This window comes from Pyrus communis, chromosome 14 (genome assembly GCF_963583255.1).
Source record: "Pyrus communis chromosome 14, drPyrComm1.1, whole genome shotgun sequence".
In the NCBI taxonomy this organism is placed as follows: Eukaryota; Viridiplantae; Streptophyta; class Magnoliopsida; order Rosales; family Rosaceae; genus Pyrus; species Pyrus communis.
The window spans coordinates 23,032,028-23,055,624 of NC_084816.1; the positions used below are offsets into that span (position 1 = coordinate 23,032,028).

General features: G+C 37.6%; 3 protein-coding genes across 3 annotated transcripts; 2 read left to right on the forward strand and 1 right to left on the reverse strand.

Annotated features, from left to right (window-relative positions):
- The first annotated feature begins 6,816 nt into the window (after window positions 1-6,816).
- LOC137716062 (chlorophyllase-1-like) lies at window positions 6,817-9,546 on the forward strand. The gene is made up of 2 exons (XM_068455454.1): window positions 6,817-7,206; window positions 8,588-9,546. The coding sequence occupies exons 1-2, from the start codon at window positions 6,925-6,927 to the stop codon at window positions 9,275-9,277; spliced, it is 972 nt and encodes a 323-aa protein (XP_068311555.1). The 5' UTR covers window positions 6,817-6,924; the 3' UTR covers window positions 9,278-9,546.
- Window positions 9,547-11,804: 2,258 nt separating this feature from the next.
- Window positions 11,805-13,625, forward strand: LOC137714159 (protein LIFEGUARD 2-like). The gene is made up of 4 exons (XM_068453436.1): window positions 11,805-12,272; window positions 12,361-12,474; window positions 13,033-13,190; window positions 13,298-13,625. Exons 1-4 carry the CDS (start codon window positions 12,014-12,016, stop codon window positions 13,502-13,504), a joined length of 738 nt encoding a protein of 245 aa, XP_068309537.1. The 5' UTR covers window positions 11,805-12,013; the 3' UTR covers window positions 13,505-13,625.
- A 2,336-nt stretch (window positions 13,626-15,961) lies between these two features.
- On the reverse strand, window positions 15,962-20,873 carry LOC137714120 (VAN3-binding protein-like). The gene is made up of 7 exons (XM_068453405.1): window positions 20,505-20,873; window positions 20,081-20,206; window positions 18,122-18,554; window positions 17,069-17,323; window positions 16,925-16,974; window positions 16,550-16,607; window positions 15,962-16,472 (listed from the first exon to the last, which is right to left on the reverse strand). Exons 1-7 carry the CDS (start codon window positions 20,871-20,873, stop codon window positions 16,264-16,266), a joined length of 1,500 nt encoding a protein of 499 aa, XP_068309506.1. The 3' UTR covers window positions 15,962-16,263.
- Window positions 20,874-23,597: the final 2,724 nt, after the last annotated feature.

Here is a 23,597-nt window from a genome sequence, read left to right on the forward strand (position 1 = left end):
AGTATTAAAAATTCTTTCTGCTTATCTTTTAGTTTTTCAATATATATATATATTAGAGTAAAAAACAAAAAAACTATCTCAATTATGAATTGAACCACAATCTCATACCTCATATTTTAAACATTGCAATGTAATACCTCAACTCATGAATTTGTTGCAATGTCATGCCTCTATTAAATTTTGTGACATCCCACATCGCCCAGGGGAGTGATCCTTATATATATATTATCATCTCTACCTAACACGAGGTTTTTTGAAAGCTCACTGGCTTCGGGTTCCATCAGAACTCCGAAGTTAAGCGAGTAGCGCACGAGAGCATTCCCATGATGGGTGACCCACTGGGAAGTTCTCGTGTGAGTTCCCAAAAACAAAACCGTGAGGGTGTGGTTGGGGCCCAAAGGGGACAATATCATGCTATGGTGGAGTCGGGCCCGGGAAGTGATCCCGCCCAGGCCGGGATGTGATAATTTAGTATCAGAGCCTAACCCTGGCCGCGTGTGTGCCGACAAGGACGTCGGGCCCCTAAGGGGGTGGATTGTGACATCCCACATCACCCAGGAGAGTGATCCTTAAATGTATATTCCCATCTCTACCTAGCACGAGACCTTTTGAGAGCTCACTGGTTTCGGGTTCCATCGGAACTCCGAAGTTAAGCGAGTAGCGCGCGAGAGCATTATCATGATGGGTGACCCACTGGGAAGTTCTCGTGTGAGTTCCCAAAAACAAAACCGTGAGGGCGTGGTTAGGGCCTAAAGCGGACAATATCGTGCTACGGTGGAGTCGGGCCGGGGAAGTGGTCCCGCCCGGGCTAGGATGTGACAAATTTTCTATCAATTTGGCTGTTAAATGATGACGTGGCAAGAGCGAGATCCACTCCTTCTCCAACTGGAATAAAACGTTAATAATTTATTTATTTATTAATAAAAATTAATAATTTATAATAAAAAAATTAATAATTCATGATGAATATTAATAATAGGGTTGTTAAAAGATGACGTGGCGAATGAGTCCCATCACGTCATCATTAACAGCCAAATTGATATAAAACTTAATGGAAGTATGACATTGCAACAAATTCATAAGTTGAGGTATGACATTGCATTGTTTAAAATACGAGGTATGAAATTGTAGTTCGACCCATAGTAAAGGTAAGTTTTGTGTAATTTACCTATACATTAGTATAACAACATAAACTTACAAAAAAGAATACTAAAAGAATATGACATTAAAAGCTATCATGAAAGAGAAAAAAATCTAAATTTTTTTAGAGAAACAAGCCACAAAAGCTTTCGTCTTCTTCAAACTCTCTGCAACTGAAGAAAAAAACCCAAATTTTATCCTCTTTTTTTTTCCTCCAGATTTCGTCAACTTTTAAACAAAGCCAACACCCAATCGAACACCCTAATGAAGCTAGGCCAGTTTTCCGCCGACTCCCACAAAATAGAGGCGAAATTGCTCCCACCTCGCCTCCAAGGTTGCCTACTCGCATCCTGAGGCAAGTTTTTTAAAGCATTACCAAATATGCATCTAATTAAAAGTCCTAAACCAGTACATCAGTGTCTATTTGTGAGTTGAGTTCAATTTTCTTAGCAACAATTAGGATTAAGTACCTAAAATCCTCTAACCATTTAGAGTCATTCCAAATCGGTCTCAACATTTTTAAACATTCCAAACAAGTACCCAACCTATAAAAAATGTCACTTACATTTTTTTTTTCCATAAACGATATTATCTACACTAAAAGAGAGGGGCATTGGCTTAACCTACAATGAGGTAGCAATACTGTGGTTCAAATTTATCTTTGGCGATAATCGAACCTAAGACCTCTACATTACAAATGTCACATGCTTAAGCCCTAGTTAATTTTAGTTAAGTGTACATGTGGCAACAATGGGTCCCATTTTTTAGCTCACTTGACCACTAACATAATAATACAAATAACTTAAAAAAAATGTGAAAATGATAAAATAAATATAAATAAACAAATTCAAAAATAAAATAAAAAACAAAAATGAAGATTGGGAAATATTATGACCACAAAAACCCCATCCCAACCTTTGTATTCAAAATTCACCAACTGGATAGTTCATGGTCAACATTAATATTAATTGCCTCAAAATTTGAATTTAAAATAAATTATGTAATATGTAACATCCCACATCGCCCAAGGGAGTGGATCATGTAAGCCTTATATGTATATTCTCATCTCTACCTAGCATAATGCCTTTTGGGAGCTTACTGGCTTCGGGTTCCGTAGGAACTTTGAAGTTAAGCGAGTTCGCGCAAGAGCAATCCCAGGATGGGTGACCCACTGGGAAGTTCTCGTGTGAGTTCCCAGAAACAATACCATGGTCGGGGCCCAAAGCAGACAATATCTTGCTAAGGTGGAGTCGAGCCCGGGATGTGACAAATTGGTATCAGAGCTAATCCCTGGTCGGATGTGTGCCGACGAGAACGTCGGGCCCCTAAGGGGGGTGGATTGTAACATCCCACATCGCCCAGGGAAGTGGATCTTGTAAGCCTTATATGTATATTCCCATCTTTACCTAGCACGAGGCCTTTTGGGAGCTCACTGGCTTCGGGTTTCGTAGGAACTTCGAAGTTAAGCGAGTTCGCGCAAGAGTAATCCCAAGATGGGTGACCCACTGGGAAGTTCTCGTGTGAGTTCCCAGAAACAAAACCGTGAGAGCGTGGTCGAGGCCCAAAACGAACAATATCGTGCTACGGTGGAGTCAAACCCGGAATGTGGTGGGGGCCGGGGCCGGGATGTGACATAATATGAAACCCAATGATCAAGCGGGTGTTGAATTGAAACAAAAATGGACCTAAATTGAAATTACATCAATAGGTCAATCTCCTAACAAAGAATATGGTTAAGATGTCACGCCCCGATCCCCATATATGTTTAGCATCGATCACCACGTGACGTCACCACATACCTGTTCATATTTCATGCCCCGGCTCCAAGACATAACTAAAACACAAATCAAAGGTCCTACAACATATCAACTTTTCTTTTATCTTATGACTGCATCTAACTTTTGCGTTAAACTACTTCCGTTGTTCTCAACTGCACAAGAACATTTCTCAGATTCTGAGCATTCGCAATACAGCTACAACCTCGGGAGGAATCAGGCGGCACCAATATGGATATATCATGCTAGTTATGTATATAAATGGTGGAGGTTTTTCATCATTTATGGTATTCACAGCGCAGATAGGAATTGATTCTTTCCCTACTGAAATATCATCAGCGCATAGGCCTTCCCGAACTTTAAATTTTTTAGACTTCTTCACTTCTTTCCAAGCCAGCTCTGGTTGATCTTGGATTATGTCTAGTTGAAAATTGAAAACAAGCTTACCTTGAGAGCCCATACCCTGCCAACATTTCTCTACCAAATATAGTCCATCATACACGTCTTAACTTTTTCCATCTTCAGAGCGACAGATCACTCATAACAGGCTTTAGTTCATTCTATGTTAGTGCTTTGAGTCTTGACACACTTGGAATGAACACGGTGTGATTGACATACCATCATGTTTATATAAAGTACTCATAAGAGTTACGAAAAACACTTGAGTACCCTGTGAAATAAGCTTCAATGACTAATGAGGCACCGGTGTGATGCCAACTAAAGACCCTCTAAGACCTAATTCAGCGACGTTTCAATGAATGAACTTATAAAAAGCATCTAGAACACTAAAAATGGCTTGCCTTTGGTGCGTGCAATAGGGTCTTGAAGAAGTTGTGAGGCTTAATGGTAGGTATAATTTGAGAACCAAGGAAAGAGTAAGGGGGGTGTACTCAAACTCAGATTTGAAAGGATTTTAAAAGACTTTAAAATCTTAATGTAGTCAATTAAAAGATTTTAAAGTATTTTAGAATCCATCCAAATCTACGTGTAATCAATTAACAGATTTTAAAGGATTTTAAAATCCATCCAAATCTAAGTGTATTAAAAAAATTAAGATTTTGGAGGATTTCAATAAGTTGTGGATTTTGTGGGATTTGAGAGCAAAAAGTATATATAACCAAGACTAAAAAGAATCCAACCTCACCCCCTAAGATTTCAAATCATTCCACCACAATCCATTCAAATTCTTTAAAATTCATATGGTTTTTGTAGTAATCTTTAATCATCTTAAATCCTATAAAATCTGTCACTTTTAAAATCCTTTCAAATCTTAATTTGACTACACCTCCCCAAAAATTTTGGAAATTCAGATTTGGATCCCACTCAAAATCTGAGTTGGATTAGGAGTCAAATTTGGAAGTTTAGGAAGAAGACCGAATCTCGGTTGAATTCGGACTATAAATATCTTTCTAGCAGGCAAGTTTCATATTGGGCCCTCTTTATTCTTCTTAGACCAAATTGGGCATATAATATTTTTCATTTAATGGGGTACAATAGGTATTTCGATATTTCCTTCGCAGCTTGTACACGTTTTGTGACCTTGCAAATTAGGGTCCCACAATTTAGACTTGTGACAAATCAATCATGTGGCTCCATCTATATTATCATATCCAAATTGAAGATGTATATGTATACATATATGTGCATAAACCCAAATTTTGAGGAATAAAATCAATAAAATCCAAATTGAAGATGTATATGTATACATATATGTGCATAAACCCAAATTTTGAGGAATAAAATCAATAAAATCCAAATTGAAGATGTATTTGTATATGTAGTTGCAAAACAATTCAAGAGAATTAATTTGTGGTTTATTTTCAACAAAAATGAAGAACAGAATAGAAAAGAGAGACATGCATCCTTAAAGCTTGAGCTCAAGAATTCTTAGCCCCTTTAAGATCATGTATGAATCTGTAATTTACTTGCCGGAATGACCCAATAAGCGAACGTACCTTATCTTTGAAGAATCCCAAACACAAAACCACATTCTGATCAACCTGGAACGTTATGAATGCATCTTGAGGTTTTGAATCAAGGTGAGCATTTTCAAAGTGAAATGTCAAAGTAGGCAAGTCTTTGAACCCTAGAGGCGGTTTCCATTCGTAGCACAGATCGAAGTTAGCCTTGGTAGGACTCGTATTCTTAACTAGGCGAGGAAACCGCATAAAATACATCTCCAGAAACTGAATTAGTGCCTTGAAAGCAGATGTGATAAGATAAGAAAGTGTACTACCATTGTCCAAGAAACACCCTCCTGTTTTGCCTCCATCTCGTATAGCAAAGGCCGTTGGATCTATTAGAAGCTTTTGTCCGTGCACGCTTATGCCCAACATATTCACGTAGTAATATGATATGCCTGGAAGGAGGGCTAATTTCGTGACGCGTACTCCCTCGAGTGGTTATGGTATGCCTGCGACCTTGAAGTCTTCCAGCCTACCGAATGTAATGTTCTTTGTGTCATAAGCACAACGGAACACAATGTTTTCTATAGGCTGTGGTCGCCCACTGCTTGACAAGGAATAGAAAGTTTCACCTGCAAGCAACAAAGAAAGCAAAAGCAAAAGATGTTACCCATGTCCCTGCGAATACGTGGATCAAATGTATCAATGAGGACCATATTTCCAAAATCAGACCCAAAATGACTCTTTTATTAAGGCTTGGGATGTCCAAAACATATTTCCAAAAGGGCCCATCACAAAAAGAGACCATCTTGGACACCAAAATGTCCAAATAAGCCCAAAATGTCAATTTAATAGCACTGCACGCTGCACTTTTATTTTATCGTCATAAATTATCTGCTCGGTAGAAAAATATGAAACTTTGATACGAATAATTTGAGAGACTCACGAACATCCTCCAATTTAAACCACTCAAAAATTCATCTATTTGATCACTTTTTGCTCAAGAGGAAATCACATATCCTACATTAGAATATAAATGAAATTATCAAAACTTCATCAAAATAACCAATAAATATATACATAAAATAGAGTAAAATATGTAGTATAATATTGACTCATCACGAGTCCAGAGAAGACGGAAGGACTAGGATTCCCTCCCCTCCTTTTTCTACCTCCTTCCATCTCTTCCTCTTACATTCTCTATTTTGTCTTTCTCCTTCTATAAAAAATTAATATAAGATATTGACGTGACTTAATTATGACCATTCAAATAAGAGAAAATGGAAGGAAATCTAGTAATTTGAGTTTGAGTCAACGCCTTTAGTATTTGTTTCCCCAGTGGGGGGCTTACCTCGTTAAAATACTTTTGCACTGTGATTTCAGTCTTATACAAGTTAAGTTTGTTCAAATCTAGCAATTCTTCGTCGCTCTTGTATATATGGTATAACAAGATCATATTTCATCTGCAATCCCTTTTGTCTAAAGTTGTTTATACAATAAGTTAAATTTTGTTGGTATTTTTGTCCCCATCTAGGTTATTCCTATTCAGTGTGTTAAAAATTTCAATGTAGCACCGCCTAAGCCTGGCGTTAGGTGGCAGTTGACCACCGTCACGATTAATCACCATATGTAAAAAGCTTATATAGGGAAAAAAAAATATACATATATACAGTTGTCAATATACTTGCAGAAAGTAATCAAAGGTCTTATTTGGTATAAGAGGGTTGGATTAGAATGAATAACCCTTTAATTTCAAAGCATATTGGAGGCAAAGGAGAATAATGTCTTTATACAGTTGTCAATATACTCACAGCCTCTCGCACAAGGCGACAGGAGTGGTACTATAATCCTTGGTCCTCGGCTTAATTAGCCCCACTTGGATTTGGACCCTTTCACTCAAGCCAATAGGAGTGGTACTATAATCCTTCATTTTCCATGTGTTACTCAAGTCCTTTTCTTTTCATTTAATGAAACTTATCTTTTCTTCCAAATTTTTCAGCCAAGTCTAAACTGATCCTCCCAAGTTGGCTGTCGGGCAAACGTTGGATTCACTATTAGAAAGAACCGAAGGTCACATTACATAGTACTCACTTGCATTGAGCTCCATGGCACTTGTGGAAAAAAATAAGTCTGCTGCTCAGCCTGCACCGACTACATCTGTTTTTAATCAAGGAAATTGCCCCTTCAAATGCATCACGGAGGAGACACCACTGTCTTCCTGCTTTGATTCTTCAGCACCTCCAAAGCCCTTGTTCATTGTTACACCGACGGTAGCCGGCACTTACCCTGTAATCTTGCTTCATCACGGCTGCTACCTCCGCAACTACTTCTACAAGGAGTTACTCCAGCACATAGCCTCACATGGATTCATAGCTGTAGCACCTCAGGTAATATTGTCTTACCATTCTATATTAACGTCCAATACAATTTCAGAATAATTTATTTTGTATTAATCCAACAATTGCCGTCCATGAGATTTTTGGTCCTATCTACTCCGCCAAAAGGGTTATAAGTGCCTGAAAATGCTTCTCTAGAAATCATATACGCCCGTAAGAACTTTTGTTTTTTTTAATTTAAACTCCTTTTCATTATCTAAAAAATATTTTGACCATTTTAAATGAACTTTCAAACAAACTTTTAATTCAGAAATTGACTAAAATAATCATAATCAAATCTGAATTGCTAAGGAGGTGTATTCAATTGAGATTTTGAGGGATTTTAATTCTTTTAATAAATCTAGGAGTATTCAATCAGGATTTTAAGTGATTATTTGAAATTTAAGGTGTATTCAATTATAATTTTAAAATAGTTTATTAAAATCCTTAGAAATCCGAGTGTATTCAATTAGGATTTTAAAGAAATTTATAACATTTCAAGTGTATTCAATTAGAAATTGATTTTAAAGAATTTGAGAAAGTTGAGAAAGTTGAGAAAGTTGAGGAATTGGAGGGAATTAGAGAGATTTTGTAGTGTATTTTAAGCATCCACAAATCACACCTCTTCCCATGAGATTTCGAGGGATTGAATCAAAATTTTAGGTGGGGGGTTATTCAATTGGGATTTTGAGGGATTTTAATTCTTTTAATGAATCTAGGGGTATTCAATCAGGATTTTAAGTAATTCTATGAAATTTAATGTGTATTCAATCAGGATTTTAAGATAGCTTATTAAAATCTTTAGAAATCTAGGTGTATTCAATAAGAATTTTAAAGAAGTTTATAATATTCCAAGTGTATTCAATTAGAATTTGAATTTAAAGAATTTGGAAAAGTTGAGGAATTAGAGAGAATTGGAGAGATTTTGTAGTGTAAGCATCCACAAATCTCACCTCTCTCCATGAGATTTCGAGGGAATTGAATTAAAATTTTACATAAAATCTTTACAAATCAGTTAAACTCTATAAAAATCTATGGATTTATAAATCCATTAAAATCTCTCAAATTCCCAATTGAATACACCCCCCCCTTATATGAAATCTCTACAAATCAATTAAACTCCATTAAAATCCATGAATTTTTAAATTCATTAAAGTTTCTCAAATTTTCAATTGAATACACCCCCCTAAATTGATTAAAATCAAATCATTGTATTACAATGTCGACCCCATAGCAATCAAATATGGACCATGCTGAAAAATTGATCATTTCAGAAATTGATATTTGAAAAAAATAAATAAATAAATAATAATAATAATAAATAAGGGCCCAATTTAATACATTGTCTGACAACAGAATTAATTGTGTGAGTTTGGTTTTTCATTTTGATTAGTTATGTGGGGTTTTGCTTCCAAGTGGACCTGAAGAAGTAGACTCGGGAGCAAAAGTCATAAACTGGTTGCCAAAAGGCCTCCAACCCCTGCTGCCAGAAAATGTTGTAGCAGACTTCACCAAATTTGCTCTTTCAGGCCACAGCAGAGGTGGGAAAACAGCATTTGCAATAGCACTTGGGCGTGCCAATACTTCCCTGTCCCTCAAAATTTCAGTCTTAATAGGCATTGATCCTGTGGCCGGTGCAAATCGATACTGCAGAACACGTCCTCATATCCTCACCTATTGCCCTCAATCTTTCGACCTCTCGATTCCAGTCATGGTGATCGGCACTGGCCTGGGACCGGAAAGTAAAAATGCTTGCATGTCACAACCTTGTGCCCCAGATGGCGTGAACCACAAGGAGTTCTTCTATGAGTGCAAGCCTCCATGTGCACATTTTGTTGTGAAGGACTATGGTCACATGGACATGTTGGACGATGATCCACAGGGCGTGGTTGGGGCAGTGTCGGGGTGCATGTGTAAAAACGGGACAGGACCGAGGGAGATAATGAGGAAGACTGTGGGTGGGATTGTTGTGGCGTTTCTGAATGCTTATTTGAATGGTGATGATAGGTATTTGCTTGCCATTGTTGGTGATCCTGATAGTTCTCCTGCAAAGCTTGAACCTGTGGAGTTCATTACAGCATAAGTTCAAGCTCAAGGTCGTCTTGATAATAATTACCGACATCAGCTGCACATATTGGCACATAAAGAGGGGGTTATAAGGCCTATCAGTGGTTAATGTCAGTGACTATTTTCAGGCTTTCTTCGAGGGTTATTTCGGATCCTAGATTGTTATTTTCGAATAAACAGCTCAGTCATCAAATGCATGTGCTCAAGTACTGAAATTTGGGGGTTGATATGTACTAGAACCATCTCAATTTTTCTAATTCATTATATCATGTTCATTTAACATTGGTTATTCATCCAAAAAAATGATGCCTCCATATGACAGCATCAAATTGGTAGTTTAGGCGATGCCAACCCACCAACACTTTGACCTCTCGGTTCAACCAAAAAAATATAACACCTCTTCTTGCTGTCAAAACAGTCCACGGTGTAGCAGATCGGTTGGAGATGCTCAAAAAAGTTAGTTAAATTTTAAGATATACCTAAACCCTTCTCGCTTGGACTTCCCTTTGCATTGTATACCACCATCTCCTTCCCCACTTTCTCCTCCGAATGTTCAACATCCCCATGCTTTGAAATACATCGGTTCCTTGAGAAGGTTCATTGAAATTTCTTTTTGTATCTTTTGAAACCATGTTCATCTCAGAATTTACATCATCGTGCCGTTCCATTTCTTGTACAGCATGTTCCTTGCATTTTGGTTGAACCTTGTCCCCAATTACTATAGAAATATCCCCTCCACTTTCACCCTTGTGAAACTCTTTGTCTTGAACATCCTCGCCTGTTTGCTTCGCATTAATCTTTGCTGTGTTTGATGATGATGGTTCGCCATCCACAGGGGACCTCTCTTGACCAAAGTTCCTTGCCTCCAAGAAGAAATTTTTCATTGTGACTGGAACACGAGTGGTACACTAAGTGTTTTTACATAAGTGGTGGGAAGTTTTATTTTTTAAGTTATTAACTTTTTAATACACATATCTCATCGTTTGTATAGTGACACGTGATGCACCATCCTGTATTCCGGTCACATTAAAAAATCTCTCCTCTCTAGGGCAGGATTTCTTCTAGAAAAGAGAAGGGAAGTCCCGAACGGCTGATACTATTCTTCGAGGGGATATTCTTTTAACTGCAGTCTTCTCCAGACCATTTCCATTAGAAATGGAGATGGATCCTTTGGTTGGTGAATCAGGTACAACAGCAGCAATCTGTTCATTTGGTGGAGCCACACCAAGCTGACATGGGTTCTTCAACGAATCAGATTTTTCATGCAGCAATGCATTTAAATCAACTCTCTCCACAGTACCAAAAGCCTCACCGTTAATCAATGCAGTTTCATTCACCGAACCAGTAGATACCATTTGGGTTTCAATCCCTTGTTCATCATCGTTGTTACCCCCGCTAATCAAAGGCTCGGCAGTCCCCACATCCTTACCGTTCATCAAGTCAGTTTCATCCACATGACCATTTGAGAGGCCGAGCTTGTCAACCCCGTGTCCATGGCCATTTTCCATGGATCGTCCCAATCTACCCTCAGAGTGACTACCACTAAGTTGAGCAATTCGCCTCGATGATTCCGAATGCTGTTGCAATTCCAAGATCAAACCAAAATGTAATGAAATTTAAAAATCATAGTAATTTCATTACAACCACAATTATTCCCAACGGTCTAATCCAACAACAGAGAAAATTAGGAAGAAGACCAAATCTCGATTGAATTCGGACAATAATTTCTCTTTCTTATCTTGGGCCCTCTTTATTCTTCTTAGGTCGAATTGGGCCTATTTCTTAGGCTATAGGTTGAAGCGGACCTGTTATTATGTCATATGAACCTGTTAATATAGTATTAATGAGAAGTTCGGCTAAACTACACAATTAGCAACTTAATTTAGTATCAAATTCGTCGTTCACAAGATTCAAATCATAGACCTCTCACTTCTAAGTAAATAGAAATACTATCAGGTCATAGTACCGTGTGACAAATCATATAAACCTGTTAAATTCAGCTCATAATCTTTCATTATTTAATGGCGTAAAACAAGAGGTATTTCGATAGTTTCTTTCGTATCTTGAACCCATCTTGTTATCTTGCAAATTAAGGTCCCTCAATTTAGATTTGTCACAAATCAATTATGTGGCCTCGCTCGATGGTGCGGCCGCATATTGGAAGGTCAACTTGGAGTTTGGACTTCATTGGAAGTTTTGGCAGAAAAGTTAAATTTGATAAATAAGTTTAGCTAGCTAATATTAACACTTAAGAAATATGAAAGTCATCTTGCCACATCAATTAAACACTAATGAGACTTTTAAAAATAGAGCACTTTATGGACATAACACTCTATATTTTTTATACAATATTTTATAATATTGAATTAATAATTAACGTTAAATTGTATAGTGCCAGAATATATGCCGAACTAGATTTCTCCACGTAGATTCTCCCATTCATCCCAAAACGATGAAAATTCCCACCGAAACCTCCACACTCCACAGCACCCGTCACCAAATACCGACATTCCTTTACCACAAAGGCCCACCCAAGACACATCCAGAACCTCCGGGGCGCCACGTGTCAATACCAAATGCAACCGCCAATCCCACATACGTGTACACGCGACCCGTCGCGAAGTCTCTTAACTGCACGCGAAGGTGCAGTTCTGTTCTACTTATAAACCCCCACAACGTCCCTCACTTTCCCGCAAAGAATCCCGGCAACCAAACACTCGATAACGATCTTAATCTGAGCAAACCGGAGAAGATGAATATGATGTGGAATCAGGCGTATCGGAAGAGTGATCCCGAGGCCGGAGCGAGGCCGCTCTACCCTACGATGCTCGAGAGCCCCGAGCTCCGGTGGTCCTTCATCCGCAAAATCTACGCGATCGTTGCCATGCAATTACTCGCCACCATCGCTGTCGCCGCCGTCGTCGTTTCTGTCCGGCCGGTGGCTCACTTCTTTGTCAGCACCGGCGCCGGCCTTGCTCTCTACATTGTTCTCATCATTACGCCTTTCATCGGTACGCTTTGAATTCCTCTGAAAATTTGATGGTTTTTGGGAGTTTGCTGTGAAATTTATGGTTTTGATTTGTTGTTGGTTGGTCGCAGTGCTGTGCCCGTTGTATTATTACCACCAGAGGCATCCGGTGAATTACCTTTTACTTGGAATTTTCACCCTTTCACTGGCATGTGTGGTCGGTTTGACTTGTGCATTTACTAGTGGTAAGTGGTTCATAATCTTTCCTCTATTTTTTCTTGGTAATTTGATTTAGGGGTTCTGTAGTTTGTGATGGAATTTTAGCCAAATTAGTCTTGAGAATAACATAACACCTCATTTTGATTCTTGAAATTTAAAATCAATAGAAATTATTTTTGACTTTGTTTACTATCAATTATTTTGATCATTTCATAAATAAAAACTTCTTAAATAAGGACTGAAATGAAAAAAAAAAAAAAAAAAAAAAAAAACAACTGTTGATTTGATAAACAATGTGTTAAAATAATTTTACAAAATTTGAGAATATTTTTGTCATTTTAATCTTATTTAACGGAGATTTTTCATGAAAGTTTTATCAACACACTGATAGTGTTAGTGCTTTAAATCCTTAAATTTTAAAGGGTGGGGATCAAATCCTATAATAGGATGCAGGATGCATAGACATTATTGCTTTCCGGCATGCGATTTTAGGTGCGGGATTTGTTGAGTGGTCTCTAGCCGTCTACTTTGGTGGCCAATTAGATAATATTGTGAAATTATGTAACTTGTTGAATTTAAAACAGGGAAGGTGATTTTGGAGTCGGTTATTCTAACGGCAGTGGTCGTAATCGGTTTGACCTTGTACACATTCTGGGCTGCAAGGAGAGGCCACGACTTCAACTTTCTTGGTCCCTTCTTGTCTGGAGCTATTTTGGTTCTCTTCGTATTTGCTCTGATTCAGGTATGTCTTGTGTTTACTCGATCCAATGGAGTCATTCTCTACTGTGAATTTGATGTCTTTTTTCGGGTTTTGAACTTTCGGGTTTGTTTGTTCTTACTTGGTTGCAGATTTTGTTCCCGTTGGGTAGGATCTCCGTGATGATATACGGTTGCTTGGCGTCGATCATATTTTGCGGGTACATTGTGTACGACACGGACAACTTGATCAAGCGATACTCTTACGACGAGTACATTTGGGCAGCAGTCGCTTTGTATTTGGATATCATCAACCTCTTCCTCGCGCTTCTCACCGTTTTCAGGGTTTCTGATAGATGAGAAGAAGTTGTTGATTGCTTAGTCTCTTTTGTTGCCAAATGTGATTACATATTGCTTATGGTTAATTGTGAATGTCATAAACAACTAAACCCTCTCATTGTACAATGATAAATACCTGATTTTCATGGAAGATTCCGTGTGTTTTGCGTCATTCCTTTGTTACTTATTTCATTGAATTCAATTCCTGTCTTTCCTTCGCGGGTTAGAATTTCTGTTTATTACGGGTTACGGGCCAATTAGACGGCGTTCAGATTCTATAATACAATTTCATGTGTCAGAAAACCTGACTCATGTTATTGTTTTATTGGTGTTCAGATTTAATAATACAATTTTATATGTTAGAAAACTTGATTCATGTTATTATTTTATTGGAGCATCATATGTTAAAAAACTTGACTGTTTAGATTTAATAATACAATCTCATGTGTTAGAAAACCGGACTCATGTTATTGTTTTATCGATGTTCAGATTTAATAATACAATTTTTTGTATTAGAAAACTTGACTCGTGTTATTATTTTTGGGAAAATCATGTGTCAAAAAATTTGATCCATTTTATTGTTTCATTGGAACGGGATACCATGACTGCGTTAACTCCATTTCCCACAAGTCATTCTCTTATTTAGGAGGATTCGGAAAGTCCTACTGTACAACATAGGAGCACTAGTTAGAGCGCCAAAACCGCAGTTCTTGGCCTCTGTTTTTTATGAGAAAAACTTGTGTTCTTGGCCTCCGTTTTTATGAGAAAAACTTGTGTAGGCGCGTTCAACCTAGTTTGAGCGCGTGAATCGCAGTTCTCGGCCTCTGTTGTATGAGAAAAACTTGTGTAGGGTAGTTACACACTTAATTTTTCTTAAGGAATTACCTTAAATGATATGGTTTACTGGATGAAATGTTTTTTAACAGCTGAGCTTAGAGTTGAGTACTCTTTGGCTGTTTCTCAGTAAATTACCTCAAGAGGGGGTGAGAGTTTTAACCATGAAACAGTTCGTTGAAGAGGAAGTTTTTAACCGCGGCAATCCATCACTTTGCTATTAGCCGGATGCTAGACCATACGTTTGATCATTCATGCGACCCTACTCAAATTGTTGATCCATTATTCGACGCTACAAATCTGTGTACCACTATAAATCTGTGTACCACTATAAATCTATTTGGCACTCGAGGTTTTTTTTTATGCAGACAAATTAGGATCATAATAATTTACAACTCGTTCAATCGGGTGGTTTCGGACACTTGGCCTTAAAACCTACCATGGTTTTTAAATTTTGGTTTTTTTTTCGAAAGTAATACTATACTTATCATTTTTGTATCATTTTTTTTTAATAGAGATAGAGTCCACAATGCATATGGGTTTCATTTCAATTAAAGATGTAGTACAAATGTGATAAGAATAGTTTTTTTTGTTTTTTTCTACGATAAACATGGTATCTCATATCATGGTAGGAAAGTCATATACTTGTTTTCTAATGAGAGATCTTGTTTTACAGCAAGGACTTACACGTTTTTAAAAAGGTTTTACAAAATTTTATTTTCAAGCCAGAAAAGGATCATTGCTGGATTATTTTATTGGGGATCCTAGGAATCCAGTGATCGTGATCGTTCATCGTATATCGTGCAATCAGAGATCGTTAGGTACTTATTATATTTAATTTTAAATTTTAATTTTGAAATAATTTCTGACCGTATGATGTACGATTAACGATCATGATCCCGAGAATCCTAAGATCCTTAGGAAAATGATCCGGCAAGGATCCTTTTCCTTTCAAGCCCACTCATCCTTATCTTTTGCCGTTGAGATTTTAGTGCAAGATGTATTGTGACGACAAGGATTGCTGGCAAAAGATGACATGTAGGAGGATTCCTTCTTTCAGTATAAATGGTCTTACTTTATCTTTTACTGCAATTTACTTATACTCTGACATCACTTATGTGATAAAAATTGAATTCCCTTTACATGCGCACTCTAGTATTAGTTACTTTTGGTTTAAATTAGTTCGCATTTTCCACATCACCATCACTTTATGGCTTGTCACATTTCAAGTGTCGACCAGTATACCTCGATTCAGTGTCTAAGCACAGATTTCAAATCGGTGTGTCAATTTGGTATCACACAATATAGGGTCTAGGAGAATGGGACTATATTGCGACTATGGGACTTGGATCCTCTCCTGAGCCCAAGGAGAGGATCCTCCTGACCAAATGACTTGGGCCGTTGAATGAAAATCTAACGGCTACAAACAGAGGGGTTCCCTTAAAGTTATAATAATTATAGCCGTTGTATTTTCATCCAACGGCCTAAGTCTTTTGGTCAGGAGGATCTTCTCCTTGGGCTCAGGAGAGGATCCAAATCCGCGACTATGTATACATTTTTCATAAAGCAGGCCATGTCCTCTGAAATTCTGAATTCAAAAGTTAAGTGCTTTAGCTGAGGAGAGATTTTTCAGTGTGACCGATACACGGAATGTTACATCACATATCATTATACAAATGGTAGGATATGTATGCTAAAAAGTTAATAACCTAAAAAATAAAATTTCTCACCACTCCTATTAAAACCACTGATGTATCACTTGTGTTCCCACTACAACTAAAAATTTCTCTTTGCTCAAGACCTTTTCCGCTTACTCCCCCTACACTACAGTACACTACATGTGCCTAACACCTCCCTATTTATCCGAAAGCAACAGAAATCACAGTCCTGCCAGATTTTTCAGCATCCTATGTCAACCGATTTGTTAACATAATGCATAGACCTAATCAATGCCTGTTCTTTCTGTCGGCGACAATAGACAGCAGCCCCGAAACGCCGCGAGTCCAGACGTCGTGTTCTCTCTGGTTCTTGCACTCGAACTCAACAATGCCTCTCGCTTCTGTCTTCAGCCCAAAGTAACGACGCTGGTCTCCGTCGTCGAACAAGTGTCTCCCGGGCCATGCCGGCATGCTCTTGCACACCTCCAACACAACATCTGCGCACCCGAAATCAACGTTTACGTTAAAATTATTTCACATTAAATTTCAAAGTGCAGGAGAGAAGTAGGCTTACTCTTCTTCTTCTTGGTGAAAGTTCCTGCAACGTGTTTGCTCTTCATTTTCAGCATCACCTATAAAAATTCACCGTAGGATTAATGAATAGTGACGACTATAGTACGAAGATTTTGGTTACGTTAGGTGCTGTCAAGTTTATCGACAACATATCAACAATCATATTTCTTCTTGCATTCTCAACCGCGTATTTACATTATGTTTCACTTTAGTCTCATTCGTCAAGTAAGTTGATTTTGCATCCATTTACGTGCACAGTTTATCATTAAAAACCTGAACTGGGAAGGAATTTTGCCTCATTTGACGGGTTGGAGTGACGGTGCTGACAACATAACATATAAGAGAGAAAAAAGTGCAGTTAACGGCGAAGTCTCACCTGTCCGGTTCGGTGAATGTAAACAGACACTAGTTTCCAGTGGAGATCACCTGCAAAATGCAAACCATATAGTTCAACTTAGATAAAATTTAGGTACCAAAACTCTTCTTTTTTTTTTTTTTAATTTAATTTTCATTGAAATACCTTTTCGTGTGCGTTTGAGGAGTTCAGTGCCCCTAGCAAGGAGGTCTTGGTTAGAGACCCCAAGAAACGTAGGGTCAACAGGGACAAGATCGTCACTAAAGCTGCTGCTGCCGCTGCTGCGATCACCACCGTTGTTGTTGTTAGCTTTACCAGCGCAGACTCCGATTCCCATTCCCTTTTCCACTGGAATCACTGCGGATATGTTCCACGCCTCCTTCATTGCCCTTGCCTTTAGGGTCGCTGCCCCTCGTAAAGCTTGCCATATTAGACAGATTTTTTAAAAGTTAAACATTATTAAACTTTAATTTGTTTTAAACATTATTAAACTTTAATTTTTTATTTAGAGAATGTTTTAAATCTAAAAAGACGTTTGTACTACATTTACCGATTAGCAAGGTGAGCAACTCAAACAGAGATGTACTACTCAGATGCACAAAATCGATCACATTATTTTATTAAAAATTGCATTAGTAATGTGGAAAATGATCTCATAATTGTGATCGTTCATCGTATATCGTACGGTCAAAAATCATTTTAAAATTTAAAATTAAATATAAATAGTACTTAACGAAAACTGACCGCATGATGTATGATGAACGATTACGATCACGGGATCCTTAGGATCCCCAGGAAAAGGATCTGAAATGTGATCAGATTAATATATCCAAATAGCATTATTGTGAGAGGTTATCAATGTGAATAAATATGTTATATATGAACAAATATGTTATATATGTCATAGTGATATAGTACCTACATAAAAAACGTGACCAGATCACGTAATTAGTCATGTAAACTCTTGAGAATTTATTTCTGATCATAAGATAGATTCTATCCAACGATATAATTAGTACATGTGAAACAAACGACAACACTATAGAAAGGACAATATTTTTAAGACCATCCCACATTAGCGTGTGAACGTTATGCGACCACTTACTAATTAACGCAACAAATGGTTGGCCAATGTGATAAAATAAAAAATGTAACATCTTTAGCAAATTTGGCAAGATTATTTTGTGTAGTAATTTATGAGCTAGGAATCAATGGTACCTGTGGCAGCAGCTGCAATGAGAGTGGTAATATCGTCACGAGAGCGAACATTAACGGCGGAGCTGACGACAGAAGTAAGATGGTCATGGTCAGCTCCCATAGCCTCCGCAGCCTCAGCACATTGAGCAGCTACCAACGTGGCGGCACAAGCCACCGCCATGTCTGTCTTCCCTGCTTGATCGTTCTTTCTTGACCCTGAAGAAGCTGCCGTGCCTGCAGCAGTGGCGGCCACAGCGGCAGCCACCGCCGCAACTGAAACTGCAGCATGGACCTGCGCATTGTGCACCCTTGTCTCCTCCTTTTTCTTCTCTTTTCTCTCCTTCAGCCATCTCCCCACCGTCTTGGCTCCGCCGCTAGGGGCATTGTTTCCATTTCCAGCGCTGCTACGGCTGCCGTTGAATAGGTTTTGTATGCTGTTGTGGGTTCTAAAATACTGCGTGCCACAATACAAGTCCATCAAATGAAGGAACCATGAACCAAAAAAATATCAAAGGTTTAATTTCTACGCTAAAACAAGGGTTTTATTCCCGCTTTCTGTAGTTTCATTCATCGAATTTAGTAAAGTAGAGTTGTGAATTATTCCAATTCAAGGACGTAAGTCATAAATAGCACTTTGACGGATGTCCTCGAATTGGAACAAGTTCGCAATATTCTATGTGTACCAATTCAATATGTCGAAAATACAGGCATGAAGGTGAAATTTCATGAAAACTACAAGGACTAAACGATTTTTTAGGACAATATTTTGGTGAAGGGTGACGTGAAATCTGCAAGATTAGAATCAGTGCCAGGTTTGCTTACAAGGAGGGAAGAAACCAAAATAAGCAAAGTTGCAGAGATGCATGACAAGGCAAGGGACTCTGGTTACCATTTTAAGCACCTGACTTCCTCAATTTTACACTCCATCCATCTTATCTCTCTATCCTTGAGCTCAAGGCAAAGCCTGGCCTGGTGCCTATTTTTGTCTATTCACTTTTTTTTTTTTTTTTTTTATATTATTTAGACGGGTGCTATTTACACACCATTTTTTAGTCTCACACACGTCTCTTAATTTTCATCCGTCGGATCGAATGAATTGAAAAAAAAATTAAAAAAAATTAACAAGGAATAGGTGGGAGGTAAAAATAGTTATGTGGATAGCGTACCCATTATTTATAGGGTGTTGTTGAGATACCCACACATTCGTTTCTACCTTTTACACATTTCTCTCAATTCCAACTGTTGGACCAAATGAATTGAAAATGATCAAATGATAGAAACTAACGTAAATATGTAAAAGGTAAACAGAGTGAATAGCACCACCCTATTTATATTGTTTTCTTTCGTATATACTACATATACAATCATATTAGAACAATAAATTTAGGGTAACTCACACAACAATTCAGTTATATAGCTATCGAACTTGTTAACCGGAGTCGTATTTAAAACTTTACACTTACAAATCATAATTATTTATCGAACTCATCAAGTTAAGTCAAATTTAAAAAGTTGCACTTACAAACAGGTGAATACTAATGAACCCTAATGCTATTATTCTATAATTATTATTTTTTTTTTTTTTTTCTTGTTTTGACTTCAACAAAATAAGGCCTGGTTGATAAGACTCCATGGCCTGAATTTTAAGGAAATAAAAAAAAGTTTCTTGTCTTGAAAGGGGAGAAAAGAGAAAAAGAGAAAAGCATCTCCTGTATTTTTCTGTAGTAATCAAAATATTTTTAATAAATAATAAAATAAAACTTAAAAAAAAAAAAAGATTAATTAATTACTGAGTAGAAAGGACAGAGATGTCATGAGATGGTGTGTGTATGACAGAGGAAAACAGAGAAAGCTGAGGGACATTGACACATTTGGTCTCCTGGTTTGCCTTATTGGACAAGAATTCTGGAATTTTGTTTAATATCTATTTTATTAAATAATAATCTAAATAAATAAAATCAAGAAGAAGTAGAAGAAGACCTTAACGACGTCGTCGAACTCATCGGAGGGAGAGACTGGAAGGCTATCTGTCTCTGCTAGAGAACCACCATTGTTCAGAGGTTCACTGCTGTGTGAGAGCCTCCCTGATGTCAATGGAGACAATTCCTGCAAAACCCCTAGAGAAATTAGGACCAAAAATGTAAATTGAAAACAAGAAAACTTTGAAAGTGAAAAGAACTCATCGGAATACTATTGTGGTGGTATTCCTCATCAATAACGCAATATCATGTGTTTGGTTTAAAATACGGTCACAATTATTGTAGTTAAAGTTTTCCCAACTGATGGAACAACTTTCCGAAATGTTACCGTGACATTATTTCAAGCAAATGTTATTTTACTGGCTTGGAATACTGTCACAATTTCATCCCACTGTAGGTAAGTTTCTTTTGAGTGAAGTATGCACCTCTCTCATGGACTGTGACATAATGCGGTCAAGGACGAGCTGGGAAGTGACAGAGGAAGCAAAGTAAAATTGGTTTCCGGGAAGCGCCTGCAGCTTCTCTGCTTTTTCGGCAATGTCTTCAGGAATGGAAGGAGTGGTGGTGGTGCAAGAGGAAGAGTTGTTTGAGGACTTGGAATTAGCCATGCATGAAGGAGGCAGAGGAGGAGGGTGAGACTGAGACAGAGCTTTGGAGACTTCAAGAGCAGAGGCACTCCATGACCTTGAGAGAAACTCCATTGGAACTCTTGGGCTTTTGGGGAGGTGGTCACGGTGGTTGACCGGACTCTGGTCAGTCCGGCGAGTGGTTAACATTGGTAGTGTTTCTTCCATGAAGTGGAAATGTTGTGGAGAGAGAGAGGTGGGTTTGAATTTCGTAAAGGGGTTTTGGGATCAGGATATTGGACTATATACACACACACAGTTGTTATGTTTTCATCTATCTGTTAGATTTTCGACACATTTTATAACAAAAGTAGAGAGGAAAACATTAAACTGTCAATTTGTTCCCTGAACTATTAACGTTAATTCTTATCACGTGCACACTATATTACTCTCCTTTGTGGACAAAAATGTCACTTCACTAGACTTTCAGATACAAAAGCTATAGAATCGCACATATTTGCATAGGTTTATATTTTAGAAATCTAAGGTTTTCAATTATTTTAAAGAATGAAGCGATCAAACTACTCTCACATGTTGTGTAGAGGGAAAATCGGCAAAAAAAAAAAAAAGGTTTAAGTTGTTAGTTTTCCAATTAAAAAGTTCGCGCCCGGGTGGGGGGAATCGAAAGTTAAGTGATAGTTAAAAGGGCAAATTGGCAGTTTACTTTAGAAGAAAATTCATACAAAGTATGTGGGAAATTTTGACAAATGAGCGAACATGGTAACTCTCGTTATAATATGAATACAAAACACATATATGTTATAAAATATAATAAGGAGGCAAATCCGTGACACTATTTTGTTTACATCAACTTTTATGAGTTTATTTTGTAATGTATTTCAACAATTCAAATCGTATGAGTTTATTTTTTAATGTATTTCAACAATTCAAACCGTCTTTCTTTTAGGTATTCCTTAACAAAACCATGTATACCAAAAATTACTCAAATTTAAAACTATATGACCGTTGGATTAAGGTTTTAAGATTTTTTTGTTGAACTGAATTTATCCTTTTTCTTTACTATAAATAAATTAGGTCTTTGGTCAAATTAGATGCGGCTAAAGTACTTTTGTGGTGCCACGTGGAAAGATGAATATTTTAGCGTAACTTTATTTGTAGCTTATGATGGTGTGAAAGATTAGTGGAATAAATAGCAATTTTGTAAACATTATGTGTACACAAAGAGGTTTTAGGGATGCTTTTAGTTTTAGGCCCAGGAGGATCTGGGGTTCCTCAATCGTCTGTTTATCGTATATCGTATGGTCATTTTTGTCAAATACTATTCATATTTAATTTAAAATAAAAATATTTAAAATAATTTCTGATCGCATGGTATACGATGAACGAACATGATTTGAGGACCCTCAAGATCCTCACAAAGAGGATCCTCATTCCTTTTAGCCCCCTTCTAGTGTGATCCTACTTTGATCATGTGACTAGTCATCTTTCTTCAAAGGAGCTTTTGATAAAGGACAAAAATGAGTTACACCATTTTTCATACTGACCCTCCCAAGCTAAATTCTGAAAGAGGTATGGGTTGCCCTTTAAAAATCTGATATGCCTCTGAAAGTTGCATTTTAACTGCTTGAAGAATTGCTTCTATGGACAATGGGTAGGTAATTGCTAGGCTCATGCTTTTATATGCATTAGTATGGGAATTTGTCGTATTCAACACATGTTAGATCTCTGTTGACATACTTGCTCAAAAGCTATTAACATCAATCGACATGCTCGTTCAAAAGTTATTAACATCAATCGACATACTCGCTCAAAAACTGTGGCAATGGCATATGTCGACAGGCGTGCACTGTGACTTAGCAAATGAACTCAGGCCTACCAAAGCTCAATGAAATGTTAATTTGCATGTTATTCCATCTAAAAAATTTGCGTGATGCGTGCACTATTCTTATTGACCCCACCCAAATATATTTTCTGGATTCATCATTGTCTGTATGCAAACTAACCCTACCACTCATATAGCAATACTTAAAAATGTGCGTGGAAGCTGATATTGATCATTTATGCTTATATCATACGTAAAAAATAAACGACGATATCACCTCACGCACATCGGGACTAAGCATATCACTTCACTCAATTAACAATGTTTAGGAGGGATTTGCAGACTTTCTATGGTGACATAGGCACATAACAAGAATCAATTAGATGTCAAAATTGGCTAGAATCCTTGAGTATTAGTGACCTAAGTGATTGTGTTCCTTAAGCCAAAGGTCTTCGCAACGTCCGAGGCCGACATGTTTGGGGGTCGAGACAAATTTCAGTGGAACCATTTTTTTCTCTCTACCGTTTTGAGACCCAAAGCTGCGCACTGGAGAGGGACCTATGCTAAAATGCGCGTGCCCGCTCACGTCATCATCTGGCTTTTGTATCTGTATAAATAAACACCCTTTTCATAAAAATAAAATATAAAAAATAAAAATCTGACCAAAAAGGATCGAAAGGAAGAAGAGAAGCAGCCCTTTTTTTTTAATCTGTAAGGCTTTTTTTTGTTTCTTAGCTCATGACTGTTGACTGGAGGGGACAGCATTTGTTCCCTTCGCCTCATTTTCCCACCACATTTCATATTCAATTAAGTAATAGTGGGTGAAAACGTGAATTTGGTCAATTAGTCAGAGTAGTGTGTCTGTCATTTTATACTCGAGTTCGAATCTCATCTTCAAAGTTAAGTTAGTTGGCTGGAACAGTGTGCCTGCTCAACTATTTCTGAGTTCAAATCCGTGACGTAGAGACTAGAGTAAAGTAATTTATATTGTCACATTGGTAAAAGAATAAACAAACTCAATTCCCCTGGTGTGTGCTTCTCTATACGCATGGAGACCGGAACACCGTACCAACTTTGCCTGGTTGAAACTATTCCATCAAGTTGTTTCT

Excerpts from the sequence above, each read along its gene's own strand:
- LOC137716062 (XM_068455454.1), top strand. The coding sequence starts at position 6,925 with ATGGCACTTGTGGAAAAAAATAAGTCTGCTGCTCAGCCTGCACCGACT. Across the intron at positions 7,207-8,587 it reads TCATAGCTGTAGCACCTCAG|TTATGTGGGGTTTTGCTTCC; the intron begins GTAATATTGTCT and ends CATTTTGATTAG.
- LOC137714159 (XM_068453436.1), top strand. The coding sequence starts at position 12,014 with ATGAATATGATGTGGAATCAGGCGTATCGGAAGAGTGATCCCGAGGCC. Across the intron at positions 12,273-12,360 it reads CATCATTACGCCTTTCATCG|TGCTGTGCCCGTTGTATTAT; the intron begins GTACGCTTTGAA and ends GGTTGGTCGCAG. Across the intron at positions 13,191-13,297 it reads TCGTATTTGCTCTGATTCAG|ATTTTGTTCCCGTTGGGTAG; the intron begins GTATGTCTTGTG and ends ACTTGGTTGCAG.
- LOC137714120 (XM_068453405.1), bottom strand. The coding sequence starts at position 20,873 with ATGGAAGAAACACTACCAATGTTAACCACTCGCCGGACTGACCAGAGT. Across the intron at positions 17,324-18,121 it reads CATTGCAGCTGCTGCCACAG|CTTTACGAGGGGCAGCGACC; the intron begins GTACCATTGATT and ends TAATATGGCAAG. Across the intron at positions 16,608-16,924 it reads ACATTCACCGAACCGGACAG|GTGATGCTGAAAATGAAGAG; the intron begins GTGAGACTTCGC and ends GAATTTTTATAG.